Here is a 13,950-nt window from a genome sequence, read left to right on the forward strand (position 1 = left end):
GAGAACTAACTGTCTGTTGCAGCTGTAGAACTCAGCTCTGGCAGATGACCCTTAGATTGGCAAAGCAGAGAAGCCTAGTCCACACAAAGCCCATAAGCATAATAAGATAAAGGCATAACAACAAGCTTCCATCAGCAAGGTGTTTTCAATCCATTGTTTTTGTGTCATTGCTGCAATATTTCAATCATGGTTGCGTGAATTCTGTATAGTCCACATTCGAGATATACATTGCATATAAGAGCTACACCTTTGAAACAAAAGCCTTCTAGTTTAATGCATTATAATGCAAAGGCGTGGGCAACATAAACAAAGAGATTAAAGGTGATGACTATGTAATTACAAAGACACCAATTTTTACATTACATTTTTGCATTAAATGAGGCATACAAATAGGCCTATCTGTATGCCTATAAAGATAGGCATACAGATAAAACTGTATATGGTTTTATTTACTAATCTACAGCAGTGTTATAGCTAGACTACATGACATGCATATGATGAGAGATTATTTATCTTTGTTATTAGACTCGTCACACTTGAGTTGGACTTGATTTAAACTTGAAAGAAAATGACTAAGAAAATTTCCTTTCACCGTGGTTTGAGTGAATATGAGGAAAAAAAAATTTTTGCCTTAACCATTGCTATACAAATCGATGTCTATGAAGAGCTAGTTTAGGCTAAAATGTTTGTAAAAAAAAAAAAAAAAGTAAAAGGCTTTGAAAAAAAAAGTAAAAGGCTTTGACTAAAAGGATCAACCCATGTGAGAACAGAATGTGGTTCTGTTCCACATATATATATAATGAAGTGGTTATTTATTATCAATCCATGACCATCTGACGAGCCAATTCACTTTGCTAGAGACAATGTCATGTGCTGCATTAGATTCATTAGACATAATGAAAGCAGGCTAATGTCCTTTCCTGTCCATCAGCTGGTCTGCTTGGGGTGCAGAAGCACACAGCGCTGACGTTTCGATTTCATGGTCATAAGTGCAGGTTATCACAGCTGGATTAGCACTCTAGTGGGAAACTGCCATTCTGACCAAGCAGAGAAACATTAAACTTTTTTTTTCCCAACTAAGTTCCACACAACTGTGATAAAAATCATGTATTAAAGACATTTTTGATTGAAGCACTTAATTCTTAATTTCAGTTGTCATCCGAATGACTTAAAAATATTTTCTTCTTGAACGTTTAAAACTTTGACCGATTAACACCAATTAATTGTTGTCTGAGTGCCAAGGAAAAGTCCAACAGATTTACTTTCATAAGTGGAGCATTACAGCTAACGCTTTAAAGCTCTGCTTGATATTGATAAAATAAACTTTATTACAAACTGTCATTATGTTCGAAATGGTTTGGACCCACATACAGAGAACACTCAGGAAGAGGAAGGAAAATAAAGATTGTTTATTGAAGATATAGTCAGGAACGGACGAAATATCTCACTGTAAGGGGAGAAGTGAAGAGAATGGATGAGTACGGGTAATGGAGGGAAAAACGAAACTAAGAGCAAATAGTTATTTTGATACTGAGATCGGCTTACTGAGTTATGATGGTCAGGTCACCAGGGGGAATGAGATTCAGGATCCAGGTCTTAAGCAGGTATATCCGAAGAGAGTTCACTTGGTGCTGCTCTGTGGAGCTCAGGTTACAGTAAACAAGTTCGATGTGCGGTGGCTTACGTCGGAGGGTGGACGGGGTACGCTTGTGGCTTGGCTCAGGAGACAAAGAGGACAGGAAGCTGCCAGCTTGATGCGAATCCAAACGAAGGTAGATCACAGGATAGGAATCCTCAGAACGAAGACAGGCTTGATCCTCCAGAGTAACAAGGTTTCTCCATAAAACTATGCAATAGCGTGTGTAAAGAGCCACAGACCTGCGCCCCTGGACCTGGGAAAGCTCACAGGCCCCGCTGGCAGCCGCCTACGCCTGAGCAGATCCAGCCATAGACCCAGAGACTCCAGGACATATCACTCCTCAAGCAAAGGTCCCACAGAGCCCAGGGTTCCAGGCTACAGCAAGCAGCCACCGGGAGTGAGCCGGCACACACCAAAGCACCCAGCCCGGACACCGAGAACCACAAGTACACCAGCGGACAGAGACACGAACCACCGGCAGGGAGGGCCCCAAATCTGATGTGGGGTCTAAATTGATCCAGGAGAGGGAGCAGTCCAAGACCCAACCTGACACAAGAAACAGGCACACACAATCACAATCACACATTCCCACCTTCATGCGTACACAAAAAAACACTCACACCCATGCACCCAATGTAAAGACAAACAACAATGGACATCGTACACTCACTCATACTCACTCACACTCCCATGCATACTCTATACTCCCAGGTCCAGGTGCGGATACCCCAAAGGGGCCACCAGCCCCTGGACCCAGGAGATGGTCCCCTTCCCTCCGGCGATGGATACAGGCAGAGTTCCCTTTTGGTTCTTTTACAGGAAGAAAGAAGGTTTTGTAAATTTCAACCTGCATAGAACCTCTGTTCACTGTAGAGTAGTCTAAGTATTTTAGAGCAACTACAAATGATCAAATATCCAGTCTCATAAACAGCTATAAAACAACCATTTGCGTTAATGCCGGCAGGAAGCCCTGAAGCAGATTCTAAACTGCGGTGGTTAGCCCAGCCCAGTATTCACACAGTGCTCACTAATCGTTTTTAACTTCTCTGATAGTGTCACCATTTTGTTACTACCCAAACTTACCCAAATTTTGGTGATTTCTCGACAAGAAATCTTTATTAGCCAACTATGTCAACACCGAATGGCAACTGAGGAACTACTTATGCCTTTACTTCAAAATAAGAGACTAAAACAACAACTACAGCAGGTTTTCAAAACGTAAAGCACCTTTGTGTCAGGGGCTCCTGGTGATAACTTGTACTTACTTCACAACAAAAAGTCACATGTTTGCAAGAGCCTGGTGGGACTCTGTGAGACAGACTTTACTTTAAATAGAAATATTATCGGGGTACAATTTTAAGTATGTGTAATTATATGCAATAATCCCATTATTTTAGTCAAAAATTCTGTTTCAGCAAGAAAAAAAAAAACATCCAATTTTAATTCAGTTCTATTCAAAATGTTTATCTCTGTAGGATCTCCTGTTTCCGAATCAGCCAGCGCAAGGGGACGAACGAGTGACTGTGTCTGTGAATGGAGAGCTGACCATATCATCTGTGCAACGCTCAGATGCAGGTTACTACATCTGCCAAGCCCTCACTGTGGCAGGCAGCATCATGGCCAAGGCCCAGCTGGAGGTTGCAGACGGTAAGGCGGGACACAAACGTACATGAACTCCATCCTCATTTATAGGAAAAGAAAATGTCTGCTTTTAGAGTATTTATGAATATGAGTGCTTCGTTTTCTATTTAAGTGATCTACCACCACTGTAATCCTCAATAAAGCTCCTAGCCACTGACAAAGTAGATGTTTTTCTACTTCTTTAGTATTTATCAAACCTCAGCTACTTTCATTATAAATGGGTTGGCCGTTTGATCCTGGTCTAGCTTCACCTGTGATCCCGTCGGTGCTTTAACTTTATGGGAAACACCAAACACATAAGCTTGCAGCACGGCTGACAGTGAATGGCAGTATCTGCCCACACTCATAGTTTGCTGACAAAGAACTGTAAGTTCTAAAAGCCAGTCACCCACGATCATCTTTTCACTTTCACCTCTCTGTGATGGAAAAATTAAAAAGGCGGAAACTGTCTAAAACGCAGAAAAACTGTCTGCTTTCTGAAGAGACACTTTACACTCTTTTTTAAAACAAAGCTTTAATGTCAGCATTAAGTGCTTAGCTGCTGCCAGCTGGGAGCTGTTTCGGCCCCTCATTCCATTTGTTTCTTGGCTTTTTTTTTTTCGCCCACACATTATTAAATTAACATCTGTTGAAGTGTTTTTCTGGAGTTTAAATGACTCCTGTTCTGTCACTCAGAGGAGATGGATCGATATCAAAATGTTAGGTGGACAATGCAAGCAAAGGGAGAAATGCCTTTGATAGATGGGTGTAAACAGAAATAGACAGGGTGTTGGCATGGAGCCTGGGGGATTTTGGAATCTCATACGATGCCATTTGTGGAATTATTCAAGAGTATAAGATCACCACAAAGAGCATCGTACAACAGGGTTTACTAGTGGATGAAACGTTTTTACGGCACAAATATGGACTCTTTGTCTGGCCATAAAAGTGCTTTTACTTTGCTCCTGACAAATTTGCTAACAATCTTTTTAAACCTGAAAGAACAGCACATGGCTGGATTCAAATATGTAGTTACTCTTGTGTACAGCATTTTCTGGGCATGGAAAATTACTTTAGTAAATACACACTTTTTCATAACATCATTCAAACACAAAAAGATCTTTCAAATATGTAAGAAAATCATGCGTGTTAATGTTTAGAATATAAATATGGCTGTGTGGTATTGGATGAAAAAAACATAAACAACAATTCTGGAGTGTTAGAGTTGATTCTGACTGTAAAACGTTACTATTATTTTAATGGTTAAAGCTAGACAAAATGACTTGGTTCCATTCAGAAGTACCTCTGAAAAAAGAACAAGACTTTAATATCAGTGTTTGCTCTACAGTCACTTGGGATGATGATTGCTTGCTGTGCACCGGATGTGATATTTTCCTGGAAATGCTCCTTTTCTAACAAAACATATACCAATCATATGGTCTTTTATCAGTGGGATGTACCCAGAAAACCATCCGGACCTGCTGCCTGAACCACTTAAGTTGACTCCTTTCAATGCATAGGAGCAGTGTGCATGCTCCCTAGTTGTCAGAGTTCCTCATTTTATCTTTCAAACTGAGCCCAGGCAGCCAGCTGAGGAACCTCGATTCCTCCATTTTAACCAGGATCTTGTTCTTTTGGTCTTGATCCATATCTCATAAACCTTGTATGTTGAATAGTAAATGGAAATAACTGGAAAAGTAGCTGTAGTAAATAAATTTGAGAGCTTAATTTTTTTAGCTCAGGTGTTTCTTTACCACAACAGGCCACAACAGAACCCACATTACTGTAGATGAGACCCCAATTGGTATAATTGATATCCGGAGTTCTCTGCTTTAGGTAGAGCCTGATTCCCAATCTGGACCTGTCTACCTATTTCCATTTGAAACCAGTGATCTCAGACTTTGTGCAGTTGACACTCATCCTGAGATGACTTTCACATATAAGTAAAGTCTCACTGTCAGATTGAAGCAGCTTTCTACAAAAGTACCTGATATTAGGCATGAAATTCTGTTTGGCTCACTGTGCTGAGAGTTTATGATGAAGGATAAGACTTGGGGGCCTGTTGTACACTATTATGTGAATATAGAGTCACCTGACAACAGTGGCGAGGAAACTGGAAGCAAGAGGTAGTTACAAGGCTTAGAGAGATTCGACACTCCAGAAATTAGTTTCAGAGTATAGAGGCTGTGTACTGGTTGATATAACAAGCCCCAAAAAAGCTTTAAAGGAGGGCCTCATTGTTTGTCTTGGCATGCTAATTCAGAGTTTAGTTTTATCTGTATTTGCTGGCAAGTGGAGGGGCTCTTTTTCAGGGGGAAGAAAGTGCAGCCATGAGTCACACAGTAGGATGAGGGAGGACAGGCATGAATGTGTGAGAGGTGTTATAAAAAAGCCATGGTAATTAGCACTGCGGGTGAAGCATCGTTAATCCTCACCTAGTAATTAGAGCTCAAAGGTGTGATGCGGTGCCATGAGTACACCACCCCAATGCGTAAATGCTTTGCAAAACAGTCACTTCCTCTCACAACAAATCCATCAGACTAGATACTAACATGTTAGACGTGCAGCTACTAATGTAATTATTGCAGCTGCAAATTAACACCTTGTGAGAAGGTCAGCTACCTTTTTCACAACTGTAACAACTACTTAGAAAAGAGAGTTGTTGTTTTGTTTCATGAAATCTAAATACCAGTGATAAGAAATTATTTCAATACGAACACTGGTATTTGTCTTTTATTCTTAGCATCCAAGGGGCGCCCACCGCCCATCATCCGGCAGGGCCCATCCAACCAAACACAAGCTCTGGGAGGCGTGTCCGTTCTCAAGTGTCAGGCGTCAGGAGATCCACAGCCAACAGTCACCTGGAGGAAGAATGGAGCGAATCTGCTTGGACAAGACCCACGTTTTTCCTTACTAGAGCATGGCAGCCTTCAGATCCAGAACACAAGGGTGGGTTAGAGTGGATTCTCCCAAAATAATTGTAGCTTAGGTTTTCTTTGTTTACCATTTCATCTTAGCCCTTAATCTGTGGTTGTTCTTTTGCCTCTTTGCAATTTCATACCTCTGCAGTTTTTGTTGTTTTGTAAACAACTTTTCAATTAATGAAATAATGCCATTTTATTACAACTAAACATTGATTCACTGTTATAATGGTTTAAAGTAATTTCTATAATCTACTCAAAGTCTAGTCAAGATTTGTGATCATTGTAGGACAATGTATTAGGGTAATAGTTTGTTTACAGACCCATGATAATGAAAGTAGGAAAGAGACAAAATGGCATGGGAGGTCTCAACTGTCAAGGGAGCAAATTGACCTGATGCCGATTTTAACCTCTGCAGCTTACATTTTAAAGTTTAATTTCAAAAGAGTCAGTCACAGAAAGCCAGAGAGGGCATTTGTAAAATGGGCCATTGCTCATAAATAAACTCCAGATAGTCACTGAACAACGATTCTAAAAACTTGGATATAATTCTTTTCAAAACCTACAGTTTGATTTTCGCCAGACAAAAAGCCTCTTTTCGTATGTGGACAGAAGGAGCAAACACATAAAAAATATCCCATTTTGAAATTATCTGTCAATGTGTACAGATTGTAAAAATCTAGTGAGAATCTGTGGGTTTTCTTTTCAGTTGTTTTTTTGTTTTCCTTAATCTGTAATCATTCATCTGTAATCAATGTTATAGTCCAGGTTTAAATAATCCGTATAATGCAGCTTGTGTATTTGTCAAGTTCTAAGGCTGCCTGAAGCCAAGTAGTTGAAACATTGAAAGATTCCATCAGTCTGAATCTGTATTTTAAGGAATCCTTGTTCATTTTGAATCACCCAAGTTTAGTTCTAATCAGAATTAAAGAGCATCAAATGCTGTCTGGGCCTTGGACAGCTTTTCTGTTTTTTGTTTATTCACCAAATGTTGTAGTTATATCCTTTGCAAACAGACGTTACTATGACAGAAAATGTTGTGCCGTTTTAATATCACAAGATTATGACCAATTCCAGTGATGCCAAAAATCCTAAATATAAAGGGGAAACAAAGTGGAATTATCATTTAACTTTACTGACTCTGGGTTAAATTGTTTTGTAACAAGCATTTGTCTGGGGAGCATTAAACTTTCACAAGCATCCCTTTCAGTTTGTCAACCCTGAAGTGTTAGACATAATTGCAGAAAAACAGATTTCACTCAGAAGTGGTTCTGTCAGGTCCTCTAACTTGATGCAGCAGATGGGTTGTTACACGAAACAATCTCAGATGTCCTCTGTCAAAACCATCTGCAAAATGAGGACTTTCAAAAGTACTTGTGATTGGATGGAGCACATGGTGTCAGGAAGCCACTGCTGCTGAATACAACATTTAAGAGCTCCATAAAACTGACAAAGCAAATGCTGATGTGTCCCTACAAAATGTGAGATGCATCAGCAAATAATCATGGTGTCCTTTATAGCTGGAAGAGCATAAATGTTCCCTTACTTTAAATTCAAACATCTCACACAAGAGCAAAAATCTGGACTATTATCGCTTTATTTGTGCATCAGATCCCTTGCACTTTAACGAATATTGAGAGATTTGTTCGTCTGTCAGGCGATGTCAGTTGAGCGTAATTCAAGAGGACAAGTGCAGTCAGTTTGCTTTTAAAAGATGAATAGCAAGTATTGATTTTTGTAAGTCGTTACATGCTGCTTTTTAGTTTAAATCTCTGAGGCAGCAGTTTCACTCAAGGACTCAGGAACAGGTGAGGGGAGTCTGAGGGTGGTAAGATAATGGAGAATCTGCTACAGAGTTTTGTGTCAAAGTGCCCTTCTTATGTCACTCCTTTACCTTCTCCCGAGAGATAGATTAACTGTCAGTGGCTACTAAGGCGTTGCCATTATAAAACATGTCATCATATCTCTCATTTCCTGTGTCAGCACTGGTGATGGGAATGCTGATGGTAATGGGAATGGCATGTCACCATTATTGGAGAAAATCAATTAAGAAAATTAATGTAAGCTTTTAATGGCAACTCTTATTTTATCATTGGCCAACGGTAACGTTTCCACTCATCCACTCAACGGATTTTCCTGTGTAAAATGCAGGCCAGGGGAGGTTAATGCGTTTTTACTGTACTGCTAGCTGCAAACCTTCTTCAAAAGCCCAGACTGACGCAGGAGCTTGTAGAAGCCATCAGGGATCACAGGTACAAAGGCTGTTGCACTCAGCTGAACACAGCGACAGAGAACAAATCTGAAAGGAATATTATGTGTGATATGGATCTGTAGAAAATATTTATGGGGTCGATTTAATAGAAACACTGTTTTCTAACTGTTTGGTTTTCAATGCTGAATTTATGTGTGTAGCAAGTCTAGAATTAGACTGTCAAGTAAGACATTAAATATGAGGTGAATAATAATATGATACTGTGGCTTCCCTAGCTGTCTGACTCCGGACTGTACACCTGTGTTGCTACCAGCTCCAGTGGAGAAACATCTTGGAGTGCTTACTTAGATGTCAGAGGTCTGTGTGAATATTTTATCTAAAAGATTAACACTCTTCTACGGCATTTTGGAAATGTATTCATACTTAATAAACCTTTTTAACATTTTGTAAAATTACATCCATAAACCTCGGTAGTTTTTTGGCATTTTGTGTCACTGTTCCACACAAGTAGTAAGGCATGTTTCTACCAGCTTTGCACATCTATGAAGTTTTTGCCAATTTTTCTTTGCAAAGTGTTTTAACCTAGGTCAGACTGGATGGAGAGCATATTTTTATGCCACAAATTCAAATTTTGTTTAGGTGTGGACTTTATATATATAATTTTAAAACATGAATACACTTAGATATAAACCAGTCCAACTTTGCCTGTATGTTTAGTGTTGTGCTGTGAAGTAAACCTCTGCCATGGGTTTCTCTGCATTTAACACCATCTATCTTCCCATCAACTGCATGATGCTGCCAATACCATATTTGCCCACTAGAATGGTATTTTCAGGAAGTTTTTTTCTGTTAGCTTTCTGTCACACAAAACGTTTTGCATGTTGGCCAAAACATTCAGTTTACTATACTTTCTTCCACATTTGCTGTGTGTACGTGGTTTACGGCAAACTGCAGTTTTGGCTTTATTTTAACAACGACTTTCATAATGAACAGAATTCTAGAGGGGACAAAAAATAATTGTCGAATTGACTGAGTATTCAGTCTGAGCTGTGAATCTGAGTTGCTCCACCAGAGTTGCTCCTGTGTTTCTTCTTTGATCAAGGTTGTCTTAACCTGGGGAATCGGTTTAGGTGGATACCCAGGTCTTTGTAGGTTTGAAAGAGGAATGTTGTCACTCTATGTTTGGATGGCAGATTGAACTGTGGTTCAGTGAAATCTTTAAACTTTTACTTTGTTATAAACTTACCCTGCCCTATTTGCCACAGCATTATCTCAATGACCTACATGGTGTGTCCATCTGTCTGTTTGTTCACTTATGTTTGCCAACAAATCCTTTGCAGAAGTTCTCAACTAATACCAAAATTAAATTAATTAAATTTCAAGGTTCAAGGTTACTTTATTTATACTCATGGGAAAATTTAATTTAGCAGGGAGACTATTTACTAACTAGACAGGTTTTAAAGGCAATTGGTTGCATTTGATCCTAATTTTAGGGGTAGCAGAGTGAAGGTGAATGAATACAAATACAGTACACATGCTCACCACACTTTTGTAGTTAAAAACATTTTTAAAACCATGAATAATTTTCCTTTTACTTTACAAATACACACAACTTTATGTTGGTCAGTGACATAAAATCTCAAAAAGATGCAGTTCACGGGGTATGAAGTAGACCTTTTGATTTGAGAGCATTAATTCAGTCTCTCTTTTTCCCTCAGACTCCACTGACCTCATGGACTTTGTGTCTCACAATGCGACCGCCCTCTCTGGGCCTCCCTCTAAGCCAGAGGTCACCGATGTCACCAAGAGCAGCATCTCATTGTCATGGGAACCAGGGCCAGAGGCGGGCTCCCCGGTGTCCTCATATGTCATTGAGGCTTTCGGGTATGTCTGTGACCTATGGCCACGAGCAACACTTGGTGACCCAAACTTTCAACTGCAGATGTAGGGGGGTCTCTGTGGGGAATTTAAACAAGTCAAGGCTGTTTTAAGCAAAACAAGTCTGAAATATAAAAACTGAAGAAATACTCATGTATTTTCTTTGGAGTCACAAGTGAAAAAGAGAGATAGATCATTTTTGAAACGCGTTCCATTTTTACTTTTGTTTACTAGAGTGAATAATAATTTATATGATAACAGAAATCATTTCAAATGATTTCATCTGTCATTTTGGCCCTTTATTTTTGTGTGACAGCTCCATCTACAGCAATAAAAACATTATTTATTTTTTTGTAAATTTTTTGTCCTTATTTAAGGATCAACTAATCATCTTCGGATCGCTGTTGTTCTGTATGTCCCAAAATTGTCCAAAAAACAATCTGAGTCGGAGTTAGTTTGAATTTCTTCCAGGATTTCGTGTGCAGAGATTAGTGATCCTTCATCATGTTATTTGAGGGAATTGGCTGCAACATTTGAGTAGCTCTTGCGTAAATTCTATAGCAGTGCCTAGCCCAGCTTTGCTGAAGATCAACTACTGTTTGCTACAGTATCAGATGTAAAGAAATGCTGGAGTCTGAGGCAACCGATCTTCCTCAGCAACAAAAACACAAGGCATAAAGTGTAATGGGGGGTTTATTTGATTTATTCTTTTTTACAGGCAGTCCGTGAGTAATAGCTGGCAAACAGTGGCTGATCATGTGAAGACCACCGAGTTTACAGTTAAGGACCTACGGCCAAACACTGTGTACCTGTTTATTATAAGGGCTGTAAATGCTCAAGGACTCGGTGACCCAAGTCCAATGTCTGAGCCTGTCCGGACACAAGGTAAGGTGATAAGACCAAGTTGCAATAAATCATTTGAGGTAATTATCTTTGACCTACATGATTGCATCTCGCTGTCCTCCCCTCAGACATTAGTCCCACAGTCCAGGGAGTAGACCATCGTCGTGTACAGAAGGAGCTAGGGGACGTCGTGGTCAACATGCATAATCCCGTGGTCCTCAGCTCCACTTCAGTGCAAGTCACATGGACAGTGAGTATGTGCAAAACTTAAGGGATAGAACTAGTAGTTCTGCTTTACCTCCCTCTTGAGAGATGCAATAAAACTGGTTTAAGCTTCTTTGAAGACTTTCTTTGATGTGTTCTGATTGACAGGATTTATACACATTTAGTGTGAACACCTGATGTTTAGGTGAAGCAGAAAAAAAGACTAATGTTTGTGTTCAGAGCAAATACATCACCATTAGGTGTTGCATGTCCCACTTCTGGAAACAGTCTGCAGGCAACACTTTTTCCAGGGAATATTATTTCACTTTGTTGGCGGGGTCTCTATAGTGCCTGCCTCAATGGGTACATAGCACACCTCAGATGGGCTGGACCCAGCCTGTTACCGAATGTTTTCCAATATGGCATCCATGTATGATTAACTAGATTTTGGATCAGAATGGATATACAGTTCCTTGAGAAAGTACTCGGCCCCCTTGAACTGGTCAACATCTTGCCACATTTCAGGCTTCAAACATAAAGATACAAAATTCAAAATTTTTGTGAAGAATCAGCAACAAGTGGGACACAATTGTGAAGTGGAATTAAATTTCTTGGATGTGTCAGACTTGTTTAACAAATAAAAAACTGAAAAGTGGGGCCTGCAATATTATTCAGCCCCCTTGCGTTAATACTTTGTAGCGCCACCCTTTGCTGCAATTACAGCTGCAAGTCGCTTAGGGTATGTCTTTATCGGTTTTGCACATCGAGAGACTGAAATTCTTGCCCATTCTTCCTTGCAAAACAGCTGGAGCTCAGTGAGGTTGGATGGAGAGCGTTCGTGAACAGCAGTCTTTATCTCTTTCCACAGATTCTCGATTGGATTCAGGTCTGGACTTTGACTTGGCCATTCCAACACCTGGATACGTTTATTTGTGAACCATTCCATTGTAGATTTGGCTTTATGTTTTTGATCATTGTCTTGTTGGAAGATAAATCTCCGTCCCAGTCTCAGGTCTCTTGCAGACTCCAACAGGTTTTCTTCCAGAATGGTCCTGTATTTGGCCCCATCCATCTTCCCATCAATTTTGACCATCTTCCCTGTCCCTGCTGACGAAAAGCAGGCCCAAACCATGATGCTGCCACCACCATGTTTGACAGTGGGGATGGTGTGTTCATGGTGATGAGTTGTGTTGCTTTTATGCCAAACATATCGTTTTGCATTGTGGCCAAACAGTTCGATTTTGATTTCATCTGACCAGAGCACCTTCTTCCACATGTTTGGTGTGTCTCCCAGGTGGCTTGTGGCAAAGATTAAACGAGACTGTTTATGGATATCTTTAAGAAATGGCTTTCTTCTTGCCACTCTTCCATAAAGGCCAGATTTGTGCAGTGTACGACTGATTGTTGTCCTATGGACAGACTCTCCCACCTCAGCTGTAGATCTCTGCAGTTCATTCAGAGTGATCATGGGCCTCTAGGCTGCATCTCTGATCAGTCTTCTCCTTGTTCGAGATGAAAGTTTAGAAGGACGGCCGGGTCTTGGTAGATTTGCAGTGGTCTGATACTCCTTCCATTTCAATATGATTGCTTGCACAGTGCTCCTTGGGATGTTTAAAGCTTGGGAAATCTTTTTGTATCCAAATCCAGCTTTAAACCTCTCCACAACAGTATCTCAGACCTGCCTGGTGATTTCCTTGGTCTTCATGATGCTCTCTGCACTTTGAACAGAACCCTGAGACTATCACAGAGCAGGTGAATTTATACGGAGACTTGATTACACACAGATGGATTCTATTTATCATCATCAGTCATTTGGGAAAACATTGGATCATTCAGAGATCCTCACTGAACTTCTGGAGGTAGTTTGCTGCACTGAAAGTAAAAGGGCCGAATAATATTGCACACCCCACTTTTCAGGTTTTTATTTGTTAAACAAGTTTGACCCATCCAATAAATGTCATTCCGCTACACAATTGTGTCCCACTTGTTGATTCTTTGCAAAAAATTAGAATTTTATATCTTTATGTTTGAAGCCTGAAATGTGGCAAGAGGTTGAAAAGTTCAAGGGGGCCAAATACTTTCGCAAGGCACTGTACAAATGTTTGATCTTTGTCCATTTTTGATAAGAACCCCCACATTAATAACCACCAAATGTTTTCTTGTCAAAGTAGGTTATGAGCCAGGAAAAAAAAAAGTCACTGTTGGTGGATGCAATAAATATCCTGAGAGAACAGTTGCCTAAACATACTTTTTTTTTTTAACCAATTTTATACTTGTATATCTAAAAACATTAATTGGGCAATCTGTTACACAAAATGAGAATATTGTCACAGACCCAGTTTCCAGCTGGTTTTCCTCGTTTCATACCAATTAGATCACAGACCCAATCTTGACTCGTCTATTTCATATCCACAGGGTCATTCTGAGGTTTTGTTGTAGCATGTTCATGTTTTTTGAGAAGATGATCCTTGTTTTGCAAAAGTGTTCCCACCACATGAACTTTTCCACATTTTGCCATTGTACAGTCACAAACTTCAATGTACTTTATTAGGATTTAATGTCATAGACTGATTCAGTATAGTGCATAATGTTTTCAACAGAAGGGAAGTTTTATACAAATAAAATGACAAGGT

The 13,950-nt window shown here is 39.9% G+C and overlaps 1 protein-coding gene across 1 annotated transcript in view; it reads left to right on the plus strand.

The window, feature by feature from the left end:
* Nucleotides 1-13,950, plus strand: part of LOC124876153 (roundabout homolog 2-like) — a 166,683-nt gene that overhangs the window by 95,103 nt on the left and 57,630 nt on the right. The window contains exons 9-14 of the mRNA XM_047378688.1: nucleotides 3,115-3,286; nucleotides 6,003-6,208; nucleotides 8,668-8,749; nucleotides 10,111-10,276; nucleotides 10,989-11,155; nucleotides 11,242-11,363. Of these exons, the coding sequence (XP_047234644.1) occupies nucleotides 3,115-3,286; nucleotides 6,003-6,208; nucleotides 8,668-8,749; nucleotides 10,111-10,276; nucleotides 10,989-11,155; nucleotides 11,242-11,363 (915 nt within the window). The remainder of the gene's footprint in view (nucleotides 1-3,114; nucleotides 3,287-6,002; nucleotides 6,209-8,667; nucleotides 8,750-10,110; nucleotides 10,277-10,988; nucleotides 11,156-11,241; nucleotides 11,364-13,950) is intronic.

This window comes from Girardinichthys multiradiatus, chromosome 11 (assembly GCF_021462225.1).
Source record: "Girardinichthys multiradiatus isolate DD_20200921_A chromosome 11, DD_fGirMul_XY1, whole genome shotgun sequence".
NCBI classification, from domain to species: domain Eukaryota; kingdom Metazoa; phylum Chordata; class Actinopteri; order Cyprinodontiformes; family Goodeidae; genus Girardinichthys; species Girardinichthys multiradiatus.